Source organism: Stegodyphus dumicola, chromosome 8 (assembly GCF_044657685.1).
Source record: "Stegodyphus dumicola isolate Sdum_Otavi_A_Nest chromosome 8, ASM4465768v1".
NCBI classification, from domain to species: domain Eukaryota; kingdom Metazoa; phylum Arthropoda; class Arachnida; order Araneae; family Eresidae; genus Stegodyphus; species Stegodyphus dumicola.
In genome coordinates, this window is record NC_140775.1 from 2,259,190 (window position 1) to 2,277,500 (window position 18,311).

The 18,311-nt window shown below is 33.7% G+C and overlaps 2 protein-coding genes across 4 annotated transcripts in view; one reads left to right on the top strand and one right to left on the bottom strand.

Moving 5' to 3' along the window:
* LOC118201560 (tRNA pseudouridine synthase-like 1) overlaps window positions 1–10,403 on the top strand; it is a 55,123-nt gene extending 44,720 nt beyond the window's left edge. For all 3 annotated transcript variants that reach the window (XM_035373674.2, XM_035373673.2, XM_035373672.2), the window contains exon 7: window positions 10,285–10,403. In XM_035373674.2, coding sequence (XP_035229565.2) covers window positions 10,285–10,337 — 53 coding nt within the window. In that variant the 3' untranslated portion in view covers window positions 10,338–10,403. The remainder of the gene's footprint in view (window positions 1–10,284) is intronic.
* Window positions 10,338–18,311, bottom strand: part of LOC118203870 (endothelin-converting enzyme homolog) — a 131,075-nt gene continuing 123,101 nt past the window's right edge. The window contains exons 20-21 of the mRNA XM_085821504.1: window positions 14,945–15,021; window positions 10,338–10,514 (exon numbers count right to left, since the gene is read on the bottom strand). Coding sequence (XP_085677630.1) covers window positions 10,412–10,514; window positions 14,945–15,021 — 180 coding nt within the window. The 3' untranslated portion in view covers window positions 10,338–10,411. The remainder of the gene's footprint in view (window positions 10,515–14,944; window positions 15,022–18,311) is intronic.

Sequence of the window (18,311 nt, forward strand, 5' to 3'; positions counted from 1 at the left end):
TTCTTATTGGAGGATTAAACTGTTTGTAAAAAATTTATTTTCATCTAATATCTTATGAGATCTTTAAGAGTCGTACAACCTTAAAAAGTTAGGGTCCTTCTCTTATTCCTGCGGTTGTGGCTTTCTGTCTGTCTACAGGATATGATTACTTTGCCGCCCACCTGCACCGCATAGAAATTTTTGTTTCTGCACATTCGATCTGTTGCCCACAAATCTTTTACACCACATATATACAAAAGTCCCAAAAGTGCTTTGATTTCATATTCATCCATTTTCTTTGCATCATGCTCATGTGCAGACTGCTTCTGAATAGAATCACTGTAAATATTTGTGCATTGAATTATCATTTCTGTCATGTCTTTGTCGATGAACAGAGACCAGGAATCCAGCAGTGTTGATGCATCTTTTGAATAACCTGTATTTCCTGGAAATTTGAAGATAATATTTTTAGAACTAGTCCTAACATTCGTTTGGAATTTGTTTTTCTTCCATATCAAGCCATTTTTACCAACATAATTTTCAACATTTGATTCATTTTCTAATTCACTATCTAATTCAGTGTTTTATTTAATTCTTATTATTTGTTTATTCTAATTCAGTGTATTTCTAATTCACTACCTAATTCAGTGATTTACACTGTCTGTTGATGAATTATGATTGCTGTTGTATTCTTCATCTATTAATTATTCCTCCTTTTCGTTAAATGATTCATCACCTGCCGAAATGGTTTCTAACATATTTCTCAACCTTTGCATTTCTTTATCATAACTTAGATGCTGCACCATGTGGGAACAAAGAATATGCCCCCTGGTATGAGACACCCAGTGCGCGTACTTGCGGGTTAAATTTCTCTTCAACACTTTGTATGTTTTCATCTGGAGTTTCGTACCCAAACAACCTATGTCGCCTTCGGGTACGATGGACTCGGCTAAGATAAGATTTCTAACATTTCTCGCCATTTCTTTTGATTCTGAGATGAAATTTATGTAATTGGTTTCACTTCTACAACTTTCTAAATATGTTTTTGCATTCTGCAGAACTTTGAGAGCATTGAACTGCATATTCGTCTGTGTACTTTGCAGTACAGTCAAAAGTCGTTAATTCGGACACCCATAATCCGGAATGATCTATAATCCAGACCTCAAAGCTAAAAACTTTCTGCGCATGCGCACAGGCGTTTTACGCGTGCACGTAAGACTGTGACTACGGCGCATATGCGTGTGCGCAAGTGCAGAATACGTTTTCGCCTGCACGTTTAATGTAAAACGGACGGTGTAAGCTAAAATTATCTAATTATTTATTTCAGTTAATGTTAATGATTGCATTTTTCCTTAATCTTCGAATTGGATCCCGCTTATTATTTTTTGCAGTCTGTAAGAGCAATTTTATAAAAGTAAACTTGAAATTTCGATTATGTCAAATAGAATTTCCGATGCTGGAACTTCCAAAGGATCTACAAAACGAAAGTATGTTTCGATGTCCAACAAACAAAAAGTGGAATTGCTCCAAAAAATGGATAAAGACATGAAGAATGTGACCGAGAGGTTAGTGAAAACGAAAAAATTTCAATTGACAAGTTAGTCGGTATTCTCGGCACAGCAATTAAAGGGACTTGAACAGCGGAACTTTGTAACTGAACAAGAAATTATGTCTGTATAGAGAAAGTATTATCACATAAAATGAAGCAACTTAAACAACTTACATTGAAAGAAATGTTTAATAAAGTAAACAAATGAATATTAAGCTTTTTTTTTTTTTTTTTTTTTTTTTTTGTAAATTTTGATACCCTTTAGATCATAATTGTTCTTTATTTCATAAATTACGGTTTCATATTTTTAATTTTAGAATTTCTGCATGCTATCTTACGAGATTTAAACTGATGATCTATAATCCGGAATCGCCAAAGTCCCGACGAGGCCGGATTAACGACTTTTGACTGTATTTTACTCGTGTGATTTATATGAATAAAAACATCATGCCAAATAACAACTGAGATGAGAAATTTGGAATTTTTTATTTTATCTGCCAAATATGATGCCTTGCTTGAGCCTCAAAATGCCATGCATTACTGCCCATTTAAGTTATCCATTAAATAAATAAATAATGAAAAGGAAATTAATAATCACAGCCAGATATGAAACAAGGTTAAGGCCAGTGAGAAACTTGCTGCAAGTACACCATTAGAGTCGCCAAATTAGCTCATGACAAAATTTTTAAAATTTAGGATTTTTCAATGTAAAAATCTAGTGATTTTGCAGCTAAGATTGATTAAATTTAATTTTTAAAAAATTAATGATTATACTATCCGGGGAGAGTAATATGCTTGTGAAAAAGACTGTTGTAACTAGTACAAATATTTAGCAAATAAATATTGAACAAAATAAAGTAAAATTAATTTTTTTCAAAACTATTTTTTAAATATTTTTATTATATTTATTTCCTGAACTAAAATTCGAAAGGATTAATGTAAAAATCTGTTACAATAGGTTTCTCATTAACCAGCTTCTGTGTGACTAATTTTAGCTGGGATAATCCAAAAAAGCATACAAGCCTTTAGAGGTCAAAATTATGTACATTAATATTTAATAAACCGGAGCTTAATTTATAAACTAAAGGTGTTGTAGTCCTATAAGCCATCAGTAAGAGTGACTGAAAATGATTATACAGGCAATAAATAAAACAGTGAATTACTAAAATCAAATAAAATATAAAATTAAAAGGTAGGGTTTAATTTCAAAAGAAATGATCAATAAATAAATAATGAGCAAATTGTGAAATTTGTATGAATAATGAAACGAATGAAAAGTGAGAAAATTAGCAAGATAGGTTACGAAAGACAAAAGAAAGGTAGAGGTTGAATACACTCATTTACATAACAGGTGTAATCTTGCGCTCTTTACCATGAGGAATTTTGTGGGCTTGGGCTGACTGCCTCAGACAAATGAGCATATGCAGCTGCAACAACAACAGCATAATATGCACACATATACATGCATATCTAGGGCCTTGGGCACTTTGGAATTATATTTTGTTGACTTTGGAATTATATTTTATAATTGAATTTAATATTATTTAATGTTTGCAGTTCAATTTTTTGTATCGTTTAATAAAATCAAAGATCATGCAAATTTAGAATATACAGAAATAAACACTTCAATTTAATGATAAAAGAATGAAAGAATAATGTTTAAAAATGTTTTATATATATGCAGTAAAATACGAATAGCATTAATATAAATATAGTTTTCAAAGATTTCTAAACGAATTGTGTATGTTTTGAATTATTGGAATTCAGATTTGCCGATGAATTTGCAATTCAAGGAAGGACATTAGACATTATACATACATGCCAAGAACATTTTTTTCCAGTTCATATTTGCATCATCTCTAGAATACGCAAACTAATTCATCTGCAACCTTTTCTTTTGAGAAACAATTTTTGTTTTGATTTCATACATATCCTTATCAGAACAATACTTTATTCAAGCTAAGATTAATTTCTTTTTAACAGATGTTTTCCAAAACTTAAGCCAAATGAAAATAAATGATATTAACACTTTGCGGTCGTATGTCCACACCAAAGCCTTTTTACCGTTCCAGTCGTATGTCTGCTCTCAGCCACCTCAGCCTTTTTACTGCTCCGGTCGTATGTCTGCTCTCATCCACCACAGCCTTTTTACTATCCCGGTTGTATGTCTGCTCTCATCCACCACAGCCTTTTTACTATCCCGGTTGTATGTCTGCTCTCAGCCACCACAGCAAGGAACTATATGAATCGTATACTGTATGCATTCATGTATCAGTTTACACTTTTCCTATACGAACCTCAATGCCTAAAGAACCTATTCACGAACCAATACTTTTCTCTCTTCTTAAAATATTCCAAAATAATTCCCCAAAATGGCAAAAAGAAAGTTACCGCAAGAAGTGTTCAGTGAAACTGACAATAGCGATGAAGAGTTTTATTTTGGTCTCTTGAATATGGACTCTGATAGAGAAAGTGATAACAGTTGTAGTGACTCTGATAGTGACATAGCTCCCGTGAAGCAACGATTAAGGCAGTTAACAGTATCCAGCGACAGTGAAACAGAAGAAAATGATGAAAATGAGAATAGTAATATAAACGAATTTACTATTTGGAGAGATGTTACGTACACAGATCAGCCACAATCAAAAACTAATTTTTCGACGGGATCGAAAACTCTTGGACCGAATGTACTCTTGAATTGCACGGAACCTATCGACTTTTTTAGACTTTTCTTCACAGACACACTGCTTGAAAAAATTGTATTAGAAACAAATAAATATGCCCAAAATAAAATAGAAGAGCAGAGCTTATCAGCTCGATTAACGTGGAATAAGTGGATCGATGTGAGCTTTTTTGGGTGTAGTCCTGAACATGGGTACTATACCAATTCCTAGCATGAAATATTATTGGACTAAGGATTATATTGGAAACATACCATTTTTTAGAGATATGTTTCGGAAGGAAAGATTTTTCCAAATATTTTGAATGTTACATCTGAATGAAAATGTTTCCACAAATAGAAATGTATCAACAAGAATCCAAAAAGTGAGCAACTTTCTGGATAATATTGGTGACAAATTCCAAGCGTATTTTACACTGGATAGAGAAATATCCATCGATGAGTCTGTTCTGAAATTCAAGGGCAAAATTAGCTTTATTACATATAATCTTAAAAAACCCACCAAATGGGGAATCCGGATTTATGTATTGTCAGACGCACATACAGGATACATATATGCTATGCTTCTCTACTATGGAAGCGTTACAACAGACATCTCATCCGTCCAGACTTCCCTTGTAAGTTCAAGTTACAATTGCATTGCACGCTGTTAACTGCAAATCCCGAGGCAAAGGGATACCACATCTTTACGAACAGATATTTTAGGCCCATATCACACGACATTTGTTTCACTCGAACAACTGTTTCAGACAATTTTTTTCACTAGTTTACTATTGGAAGAAAGACGTGTGACTTTTTCCTTCCTTTCCAAAAAAATTGCAAGTTGTTCGTTTTCAACCAATCAGCTATCAGCTTCGAATGCTATCAGCTTGTTTGTAGTGGGGAACTTGTTTCCCCTGTGTTAACCCCAAAGTGATCTGTGGCGATTGGCTGTTGTGACAAAGCAGAAAAATTGTTTCAAACATTTGTTCTTCTAAAACAAACCAGCGTGTGATAGCAGCTTTACAGGGATCCCATTAGCGCAGGAACTCCTAAAACTAAGCTGTTATTTAACTGGTACCATTAACACAAACAGGCAATATGTACCAGCTGTGATTAAAAAACTAGCTGTAACAAAAAATAATACTGTCGCTGCCTATTGATCAGGCGATATTCTATTATTAGCGTGGAAAGATAAAAGAATAGTCACCATACTAAGCAGTTGCAATACATCAGGCATGACAATTACAGAAAGAAGGAAGAAACAAGCTGGGACCATCAACATTATCAAACCAAACATTATTATAAATTTTAATATGAATATGGGAGTTGTGGATAAGGCTGACCAATTAGCAAGTTCATATTGTTTTATGAGAAAATCATGCAAATGTTGGCGAAAACTATTTTTCTGGGGATTAGAGTTTTGTGCAATAAATAGTTACATTTTATATAAGGTGTCAGCTGGAAAATAGAACAGGACACCTATGCCACATTTTATGTTCGTCCGAAAATTGGTGGCACAACTGGTAGGTGATTTTTTTGACGGAGCAGATTCAAAACCAGGAAGACCATCGACCTCCGATAAGGAAGAAAGATTTAATGGAAAACTGCATATATTGCGGCATTGTGAAAATGTAGAAAGTAAAGATTGTAGTGTATGTTCAAACAGAAAGATTAAGGGTCGAAGGCACCAAACCAATTATTTTTGCGATACATGCACTCGAAAACCTGGCCTGCATGTTGGAGAGTGTTTTGAAAAATATCACATGAAGGAGAATTATAAAACATAATTTTTATACAAAAACCAGTACGATACCCATCTCCAAATTTAATCCGACCGCAAAGGGTTAATACATAATTATTGATTAACACAATGAATCTTTCAGCTACTTAAACACCATTTCATTTCTATTAACTATCATTAATAACCTCAGGTTTCCTATTTTTACATTGCTTATAAATTAAGCCATATCAATTTTCCTTTTATTTTAATCATTAATTATTAATGACAAAAAAAGGAAAAATAAATATATTGGAACATATATTTATAATTCATATTCATCATCAAAGTATTTGACGTTCACATAAGAATACATTATTAATATTAGTAGACATTTGCATTGTTAATAGTGATAAGTTTGGATTTTCAGATAAATAGATTAAAAGTTTAGCTGGATTAAATTTTTAGCAAGTTTTACATTATAAGAATTTAGTTTCTGTAGTACTACAAATCAGTAATTTACCTTTATAATGAAGAAGTATGATGGGAATCACTTGATGGGAAATTTATGTATTTTATGTTCTCGATATAGACTAGAAAAATGACCTTAGACAAGGAGTAAGTTTCAAGTTCAGTTTACCATTCTGACTCATCAGCTAATTAGAAGTATATTTCAATAGCATTTCACACTTCACTGCAGCTGTTTAGCGATGAAAGATACCCTGCCTCCACTGTAAATTTCCAATGTCTTACCTAGTTGACACGCAGTAAAACTTTCATACAATGTTTTTCTGTAAAGATGTCCTTATGTTTCCACTTTCCTTTTAACATGCGGAAACATCTGGATTTTTTTCACAGTCAAGTTTGTAGTAGTATTATTGTCATATTCTAATGATACATAATATATGACCTACAATATATTTCTGCTTTTCCACTGTACTATAAATGTATTTCAGTTAATGTATAATTATTAAATATTTAACAGTAAAATTATGGATATTTGAATAATTTTAAGAAATTCTCCCACAAGTTTAGGATAAATTAATAAACAGGTAGAAACAAATTGTATTGATCTGCATCAAAAGAGCTTCGAAAATAAATGTTTAACACAAAATAAAAATTTTAAAAAGAAACCCAAAATACTTACGGTATGGGATTTATCTAAATTAAAATATCAACTATAGCAGAATATGACGATTTCCTTCCAAGTTCCCAGAAATGTTTAATAATTTACAGTTAAGCTTATTGAGCTTATTGACACTAATGTGTGTCTAAAGATGAGTATTCACACTCTGCCCCATAGACTCTAAAATACCTATACATAAATACTTTATTTTGAAACAAGTATAAAGTTTCTTTATAAATAGTAAAAGTAAAATTGTGTAAAACAAGTTTTGCACATTTCTCATGAAAATAGATTTTTTTGTACCCCAGGTAGATCAAAAAGTCAAAAGCAGATAGGAGCATTAATATTTATAATTATTGTTAACTTTTTTATTTGCATCAAGAGATACTGATAACAGAAGCTTTTTATATCTTAGAAAAGTCACATAGTGGTGCAGCAATGAAAGAGATAATGTAAAAAGAGATTTTATAAGAGAGAATTGATTCAATTACTATTAAAACATATTTAATAAACTTTTTAATTGCAAAAAAATTAATGAAATATTGCAATAACAGAGGAAAATTCATTTTGAATAAATTTCATGTCAGTTTTTTAAAGTTTTATTTCAAATAACACCTAGAAAGTACTCCACGAAGGCTCTCTTCCCCTTAGGCAAATAGTCCTTGAGTGCTTCGCTATTACATAATAATTAAATTCAATCCAGTTTAAATAACACACAAATTGTTGCACATTACTGAATTCTATGAATAAATATTTCACGCTGGTAAAATGAGTTATAAATTATTGTATTTTTCAAACGAAGAGAGACGAGATATTACTTTCAAAATAAATTTTGTATCTTCAGAATTATCTTTTACAAATAAGTGGAAATTTTTGGTAGATGGGTAATTTACTGGTTAAGAAACACCATAGCTCTTGTTTCTGGAGTAAATTCTGATGCATTAAAATATGCCTAGTAAATAAGATATATTTTAGGAGTTTAAGGCTAATTTCTTCACATTTACACTGCACATGAATGAAACCACTTCAGCAATCATCTCCAGTTTGTTTTCCTATAAATCAAAACCTGGGATAAAACTAATGATAATTAAAAGTTATGCGACACCGGGCCACTAGTAGCCTTTTTTTAACATCAAAAGCATATAAGCCTTTTAAACTTTTGATGTTAAGATTTATGATAGGATTTACAGGGAATACAGTAAAGCTTACATAATTAACTTAAACAGCTTCAAAAATGATAAATTATGAAAGGAATAATGCCATTTTTTTAGATACAATAATTTTGTATGGTATTCTTTTTTGATAATTTCAATCTACCAATTTATTACACAAAATGATTATTCAAAAGCTGATATAAGTTTATTTCACACACATACATATTCTCTTAAATAGTTGTTTCAATTATTTGGTTATGCTGTTTTTCACTCCTTGGTTATATGAAACAAAACGAACGTATTCTGCTTTAGTCTTATTAATCTCATTTTTATGTCTCTTTTTATGCCTTGAGATTTAATTCTCATTTGGGAATTTTAAAGAATTCTTAACCTGCATTTTATCTGCAACGGGAGAATATTTTGAAAATTTTTATATGAAAAATCAGATATATATTGACTTATTCATAATTTTAAGTAAAAATATTAATTTCCTCCCTTGTCCATGAGTGAAGAAGTGATGAATTTCGATTAATTTAATGGAAAAAAAAAAACAAACCCTCACAATTTATGCCAGAAATTAACTGAAATATTTGGCTGCTTAGTATATGAGCATCTGAATGAAACTTTTGTGTCCTTTGTCTGTCACATAAAACTGCTCCCTTTTTCTGACCTTGAATTCCTTCAAAGATGCCTAAGCCAAATGGGAAATCTCTCCTTTCCAAATATGGGGTCATAATATCTTGCACTTCCTGGATGAAGGCAGCATTTCAACATGTGGGTGGCCAAATCCTTTCATGCCTAAACTGAACTTTCATCAATGATTTTGTGTCCCTAAGAAAGGCAGGCAGAAATTCTGGCATTAGAAACTGATACTTATGAATGTACCCCCATCCCCCCCAGATTTAGTCTAAAAAATAGAAAAAAATCTACAAAATCTACCCAAACTTACCATTTTGAAATGTCAATCATATTTCTAAATCCAAAATTTTGTTGTTCCTGTATTCTACCACCAGGTGCAACTGCAGAGGTTGCACCGTCCTTGGCCTAATATAATTGCCTATTTCTTTTCTTCTGCTTTAGATTTTTCTTTTATTTATATCTGTTTAGAGTAGCTTATGAAAGAGGGAAAGTACTTCAGATGCTCTCGTAAGTGTTTGCTGTATTATTTGTTCCGAGGAGTAGGATTGCTAAGATAAACTGCTATTTAATTAAGATATTAGGCCATATGAAAAAAACTTGGAAATAATGGAATGAAAATTTAGACCTGATATATTTACTGGATGGTCCTTGCCCTTGTGGGTCTACCTCGTTCCCTACATTTCTTCTGCCCTTCAAGTTCTCCTCCTTGTGCATGCGCGATAAGCATCTCATGTCTGCACGACTGCAAAAGAGTCCTCTGTTTTAACAAGTTCAGTGTATGCATTTTACTCATCACTGTGATTCCTGTTATTTTATGACTATGTACGTATTTTGACTCATTAAAAGAATTTATTTTTCTAAATGGGTGTCTAGCCTTAATCAGACCCCAAACCCTTCAGAACCTGGTACTGGAGAAAGAGCATGGATTACATTTATAATAAAGAAAGTTACTTTGCAGCTAAGTTTTAAAAAATTTTATGTGGTAGTCCTTTTAGTTTCTGAAATTATATTAGTTGGAATATTAACTATGGAAAAAATCTTTTAAAATGCATGAAAATCTGCATCACTATTGTTGAAATTTAATTAGAAGATTGGAATTTTGTTTCCATAATAAATTCCAGTTTATAAAATAATGCGTGATATATTTCAAAGCAAATATTTTGAGGCATCCTTTTTTTTATAATTTGATTAAACTTTTTTATTATTATTTATTAAAAAGAAGAGTGTGTCCAGATATTATGCAGAATCTCACTGAAGTGGAATTAACCGAGCTGACCGTACCTGTTAATATAACCTCACAGATTTTTGTATTTACCCGAGCCCTAAAGTTCAGACTTGTGAATAAGGTTATAATTTCAGATTAAATATTTTTATATTTGTGGATATGCATTATCTGTAACTGTTTTTTCACCCATATGTAGAGATACTTTTTATGACATAATTTTGTATTTTTGACAGATTTTATGTATCATGGTGCATCAGAACAGAAAGAAGAAAGAACATGCCATTAATTTTAAAAATATGGATTCTTATTGATATTTTGTAAATATAAATAAAATCTGTAATTGTTGAAGAAATCTGTTAATTATTCCCACATGGAACATCTGTTTGGAGGATGATAAACTGTCCCCATTGCACACTTAAAAGCTACTGAAAATGCTTTTGTATTTGCCACAGCACCCGAGACCCTGAAAAAGAAATTGACTAGTATAAAAATGTTGACATATTAATAAGGTGCATTTAAATTTTAAAATTTTAATTAATTATTTATGGGAAAACGAAGGAATCATGCACATTAAAGTGATTTTTTTTTTTACCCCTGGAAAGAAATGAAAAACAGTTAACTAAAATATAGGTATCTAATCAGAGTAAATATATTTCATGTTAAAATCAATACATGTTTAGCATTATAGCAATTTGCATACAGTTCACCTTCTACACAGAATAGTAGCATAATACAGGGTGTTTCATGGATCATGGGACAAACTTCGGTGGTGGAGCATACTAAAACATGCATTTTTTTATAGGAATGTAGGATCTAAAGTGATGGGTTAAGGCAGGAATATAAAAATAATGACACGAGAGGAAAATGTGTTTATGTACAAAATCAACACAAAGTGCTTCTTTGTAGCAATATAGTATTCAGAATAAATGTTCAAAATTGCGACCACCAGCAGTAATACATGCTTGGTAATGTCGCAGAAGGGACTGATGAACATTTTGAAAAATGACAGGCATTTCGCGCATGCTTGCAGCCGCAATGGATAGTCATGCAATGAGGTCTTCCAGGGAGTCAACAGGAGTCTCGTAAATGAGGTAAGAGGTATAGGCCTATGAGATAGTCATTAACAATACCTGCCCACACATTCATGGAGAAGCGGGTTGGAATGCATGTGGACGTGTGCCGTGTGAATTATGAGTTGCTCACACGTGCATGTTGTGGCTATTGAAGATGCCATCCTGTGAGAAAATTGCCTCATCCGTGAATAGCACATCCGATGGGAAATCCACCTGTGCTGCACACTGCTGCAAGAACCAATAACAGAAATGAAGAGGGTAATCTGCTTCCTGCAAGGCTTGGACTCTCTGCAAATGGTATGGGTGCAAACCATTTTCATGCAATACTGTCCAAATGGTGGAATGAGTCAGCTGCAGACGATGTGCAATAGCTCTTGTACTTGTCTGAGGTGATTCATGCACAGTGTTCAAGATGGATTCTTCAATGCGAGGCTGTCATGCACTTCTTCTTCCACTCTTAGTGTCCTAGGAGGCTTCAAATGACCCGTTTTCACACAGATGTTCGAGATGTAACCTCTCGAACATTGTGTGCTTCGGCATACGCCTGTTCGGAAACCATTCCTGGTACAACCGTAGCGCTGCTCTGCTGTTCCCATTAGCAGCACCATACATGAGATGCATGTCAGCTTTTTCCCTGTGCGTAAACTCGCCCATCACGCTCAACATCAGAGTTGCGAATGATCCTTTGATGCATCGGATCGTGGTTTGTCCGGCTCACTACCGCTGCATTGCCAGCCAGTCACAGCTGTAGTTCCTATTACTGTTAATGTTCTCTTTTTTTGAACACTTATTGTGAATACTGTATTGCTGCAAAGAAGCACTTTGCGTTGATTTTGTACATAAACACATTTTCGTCTCATGTCATTTTTTTGCATTACTGCCTTAACCTGTCACAGACCCTCCATTCCTATACAAAAAATGCATGTTTTAGTATGTTCCACCACCCCTCCAAGTTTGTCCCATGATCTATGAAACACCCTGTATTTAAAAGATGAAAGTATGATAAATTTTGATTATCAAAGTGTCATCTCAAATAGTTAAGTGGAAAACCTAAAACCTTTTGGAAACCTGAAAAATTTACCTAAAAGTCCTAAAAGTTTTCAAAGGAAACTCAAAATTTTTTATATATTTAATGTCATTGATAAGAATGGAGTAAAGATGTAACACTGAAATCATTTTGGAAGCAGGGAAACTGAAACTCGATATTTTTAAGCTACAAATTCTGCCAATAAGTAGATAATAGAATTTGAGATTTGCTTCTGGTGTTCAAAGTTTTCAAAATGTAACTGAACGTAACATGAAAGTAGGGCTGCAGAAAGGCAAACATGATTGAGGCTGTAGGAAATTTTATCAGACTGTGATATTCTGAGTGCAGTTAATTCGAGAGAAACTAGTTAAAGAATGAGAGGATGGTGATGAAAGAGCAAGAATGACATTGTTGGGCACTGGACTGTGCATTGGAGCAATAAATTAATAGCATTTTAGAGATTCTCTAGGTTTAGACAATATTCATGATAAAGTATCAGTGTGGTAATATCAATAGCATGTATCAATGTAATTTGCAGAAAAGAGATGTGAAATTCTTTTCAAGAAGGAAAATTGGAAATTGATTTAACTATGTAAATAATAATAATAATAATAATAATAATAATAATAATAATAAACTTTTATATAAAAAAGAGGAAACCTGATAAAAATGGCTTTTGTATTTAATTTTAATATTCCAAAAACTCCACCCTTCCAAACCAAAAACACTCTTGATTTTCTTTTTCATGGTTTTTAATTTTTCATACAAGTTCAATTTGTTTTTGTTGTAATATCTCAGCTTGTGGCAGCAATATTGTTACGAAATGTACAGGTGTGGTAAGATGGCTTTTCCGCAAAGCAGTTTTAAGGTTGCCATAAAATGACAAAGGAGGGCAGGGTTGCCATATTTGGCGAGAAATCGCCCATTTGGCAACAAAATCGGCGATATACCACGGATGGTTGGAGAACCTTCTGGAATGAATTCTTACCAGTTTAGCCCAGAATGTTCCCAAACAGAAGCCGAAAGCTATATAAACCCTGCTGGTTTGCAGTCAGTTCATTTGTCTCAGAGAGTGTGCCTCATCTAGCAAGCAGTGCGGAGTCGATCGAGTTGACAGCCCGGCAATGAGTGACGAGTGGGTCGTCGAGTGCACCAAAGGAGTCTGTTAGTGTATCGCGGTTAGTGCATCGTTGAGAGAGCGTGTTGAGCTCCGGGAATGACTGAACCGAAGAGTCGGAAGCTGTGCTCTCTGAGTTCCGAGAACGACCAAGCAGAGTCGGGTGCTTTGCATGAAGTTATCTCCACTGTTATTGCCTGACAGTGCTGTGCCGCTGATTGTTCCAGCATGTTTACAGTAGATCTTCGATGAGTGTAAAAAGTGTTATTGGAGCTGTCCTGATTAATATTGGCTAAATAAAGTGTGTTTCGATACTTCATCAAGTGTCGTCGTTATTCACTCCAAATCTACGAACCCCGTACGAATGTGAAGGAAGAAAATAACGTAACAACTGGTGTCAGAAAAAGAAAAACGCAACAACTTTTCTTTTCATGGTTTTTAATTTTTCATACAAGTTCAATTTGTTTTTGTTGTTATTTCTCAGCAAAAATGTTACTAAGACTTTTTATTTTAGCAGGGAATGGAGATCCCTAAACATAGTTTTAAAAAGTGTGTTTCATAACCTCACAGTTTGAGTAAAAAGAAAAAAAAAATCTAATTAATTAAAATTGTCTTATAAAGATTAAAAGGTAAGTATTTGTAAACATTGTTTGAAATAAATAATTTGAACTTAATGTTTAAGCTGTGAATTAACTACAGTTATGCCATATGAAAAAAGTTACAAAATGTAGCTGGTGAATTCAAACAATTATGCATAACAGTTTAGTTAAGTCTTCTGGATTTTCCTTAATTTCTTGAAGATCTGTTAATGGTCTTAATGTGGTATTCCAACTTATATGAATATAAGTGGTAATAATTTTTTATTTTTTTATTTTAATGATGCTGAAGTTGTGTGTATGTTGTATACCATGTTTAAGGTGAAGTGATATCAAGGTTATGATTCAATTGTGTAATCTACTCAACTGCACTTGGAACTGTGTGAAATGCATATATTATTGTCATGATTGCTATCAAATACATTTGTTTCTCTGTCTATGAAAGGAACTGGTGGAAATCACCTGCTTCCAGTCATTGCTGTGACATATAATTAAACATATTAATAATCACTGTAAAGAGATCACTTCAGATATTCAGTTCCCAAGCAAAAGTTGAACATCCTTAACTCTTTTGGCTCTGCTGGTGTATTTGCCACTTCGTACGTAGAGGTCTGTTGTATTTTATTGGTATTGGAGACTGTTTGACTAATCACTGCTAGAAATCTTATCTGGCAGCTTGACCGGTTTTACTAATCACTATAGAAAACTCATCTGGCAGTAGTTACCTTACGTTTTTCAGTTCTTCCCCTAATCTTGAACTGCAGTGAACTTGAACAAAATTTAGTAAAGGAAATAATTAAAATAGTGCAAAATAGAAAATATTTTATGATACTTTATAAAAGAAGTTGGCCTGAAGTTATTTTAACATGCGAAAAACCCTATATAGCAAATGTATTCTTCACCTGAGGAGAATTACTAGTGTGTTGTTTCTTCTAGCACTTGACACTGCCAGGCTGCAACATGGTGTAAAGTAAAAATCTTTGATAGCTAAGTTTTAATAATAATAAAATGCACTTTAAAACTTTCACTGTTTTTAGCTTTACAATTTAAAAAAATTCAAGAAATTTTTGATGTGATTACCTGAATGCTGGTGGAGCATGAACACTCTCGTGCATAGTTGTGTAAAGACTTGCGTCTGATTGTTTGCGACACCATACCTAAAGAATATGTAATATGTAAGTATAATTTTGTATCAAGAAACAGTACATAAAGCAGTTTAAAGAGCAATTTAGATCTTAATTTCATGCTGCCGTCATAAAATAAACTGTCTATGAAAAATTTAAAAAATCTCATGTGTACACCACATGACTTCCTTGTATTGGAATATTAAATTATATGCATTTTTTCTTGCATTTCATTTAAACTTATTGGATTGAATTAAATCTACTTCGCCGACAGCGCATAAACCACAATAGAATAAATGCATTCTTTAAAATTCACTCTAGTATTTGTTTACCATAGCGACACTCTGGCGCTAGATTCACTTAACAGTATTAATAATTATATAACAGTTAACTTATATAATTATATAACGGAAACTAAGTTAACTGTTATATAATCCAATAATTGTATAACAGTTAACGTATATATTTCGTTCATATTATAACTCATAATGCACAAAATTTATATCATTTAAAGAATAGAATTATCTAATCGTTGCCACATGTTCTATACAAATACTATAATAAAGCTAGAATGATGTATAAAAGAAATTAAGCAAACAAAACAAAAAAAGAAACAGTTTTTCACAGACGATTGAGTATTTCTCATTTAATTAATTCAGTTCACACTTCGCGAGAAGGCAAAAATACATAAAAACTCAAAATATCTATATTAAAAATTACGAAGTAAATCTCAAACACTTATTTCCTCGAAAAAATTCCAGAAAGAATTAAGCACGATTTAATTGGCAATAATAAATGAATGCGATATCTTTGTTGTTACGAAGCTAAGTTTCTCTAGATTGGCAACAAATCCACTACTCTCCTGTTTCAAATGTAAACATCAATGGCCGCCATTAAAAACAGGCTTAGCAGCAATTTAAATAAACTTTAAAATTGCTGATAATTCTAAAAATATTGCACACAGATTTACTAAAGGCATAAAATCCTTAACCGGAAGATAAAAACAACATAATTCAACCATTTTTAAAGCAAAAAATGTACAATTTACAAACATATAAGAGTAAAGAAACTGAGATCACTGAGCCGGGTAAGAGAGTGGATATATATATAAAAATATTTATATACGTTTGGTGCGGCCGATTGCAACCAAAATACGAGGTGCACATCTACATGTTATACATTGACTACCAATAAGTATTTGGACACCTATGCAAATGACAATATCGGCGGCCCTAAGGTACGTCACGGACTCCGCCGGTATGTATCGTGTAGGAAACAGCATCGGCTTTAGTCGCATGCAAGATGCCTCGCAGTTCGGACCTCTCTGATTTCGAGAAAGGTATAATTATCGGGTATCACAAATGTGGCCGGTCCTTAAGGGACATATCTAGCGATCTGAAGTACCCAAAATCGACAGTGGCCTATGTGATTAAGAAGTGGAAGGTGAGCGGTGATTGTCGGAATGTGCCCCGAGTCGGCAGACCAACGAAACTGGGGGATAGAGACCGATGACAGAGACAGTTGTCATGTTTTGACGTTAACCAAGGCTTGATATGGTGCCAATGGAGTTCATCGAATGGACTGGCCTGCCCAGAGTCCAGACCTGAACCCTATCGAGAACCTCTGGGACGAGTTGCATCGCTGAATTCAGGGGTGCACTACCCGTGCAAAATCGGTGAAGGAACTTCTATGTCTTCTCCAAGCCGAACGGAAGAAAATACCACTAGCTGTCATACAAAGACTTGTGGAAAATATACCCCGGAGGGTCCACGCTGTAATTACCTCTCGTGGAGGCTCTACCAACTATTGATTTTGAATAAAGTTAGTTTTTCTCTTCTATCACAGGTGACCAAATACTTATTGGTAGTCAGTGTATCAGTCCTATATACAAAATTTTAACGTTCTGAGGCTACTCGTTTTGAGTTATGTGAGATACGTACGTACTCTCGCACGCACGTACGTACATACGTTCGTACAGCTGCCACGAAAAATTCTCTTCAGAATTAATTTTAAAGCAGTTTTATAATTTTTTTGAAGGAAAAGAGTGTTTTATTCTGTCCTTACGTACAGATATCACGCAAAAACATCATTAAATTGCATTCGATAGCGGTCAAAATGGATATTTTCATTGAAAAATGCTGCCTGAAACTTTTCGCGATTACAATACTTCATTTTTACTTCGTACAAGGAAGTAAAAAGAGTGAAATGCATGGAATAACTTAGGTTATAAGGTATTTCTTCCGCCTTCGTGGTGTAGTGGTCTGCATGCTCAGTGCGTAATTGAGAGCTCCGCGGTTCGATTCCCGGAGAAGGCGTTGCTAATTTGTCAAGTCTCTTGCTTCTTAAAAATAACCTAATGTCTCGACAGTGGCGCCCAAACTAAATGGGTGTTGGATAATGATTCTCCTCACCCAGGATTTGGCAATTGGGTCCCCTAAAAGCTCCAGTTGCCCTTTAAAAGGGGGGCATATAAGGTATTTCTCTCGCCTTCTTATCGAGCCTTCGTGGTGTAGTGGTCAGCATGCTCGGCGCGTAATTGAGAGGTCCGATTCCCGGCGAAGGCGTTGCTAATTTTTCAAGTCTCCTGCTTCCTAAAAATAACCTAATGTTAAGACACAATAACACGCCGAATAAATACTGATTCAGAAGTCAAACAACAAAAATCAGCGTTATATCTACAAAATTTTCACAGGACTAGTTTCGATGGTTTTACCGAACCACCATCTTCAGCTGCAAAACCGCAAATGAACAAGATAGGAAATAATGATTAGATAAGATAAGATAGCCTGGACAAGAATAAGCAAGTGGCGCCATCTGTTGGTGAAACCGGAACTAAAACATAATTTCTTTAAAGGCCGAAGGCAAATTTGGATTGGAATTAGGATCGTTAACTAGAACAGAAAGATTTTTATGAATGTGAAATGCCTCTAGAAAATCCAGTTCTCCAATGGAAGATGTTTTTTGAATAATTTTGGCAGCAGAAAAACTGAAAGTGTGTTTTTCAGACCAACAATGTTGAGCAACAGAAGACTTCTATGTTTCCTTTTTTCTAACTTATGCCTCATGTTCCTTGACGCGAAATTTTAAGGCTCTCTTAGTTTGGCCAATGTAAATTAAACCACACTGGCAAGGAATCCTATAAATACCCCAGGAATTCATATCCGGAATGGGGTCCTTGAGTATGGAACTCGGAATTTTATTGATGAGAGAATAAACAACCCGAAAGTTAAATTTCTGCAAAGTATGTGCAACTTTATAGCTAATTGATGGAAAGAAGGGAATGACAACAGAATTTTTATAATCTCCTAAAACAAGAGTGTGCC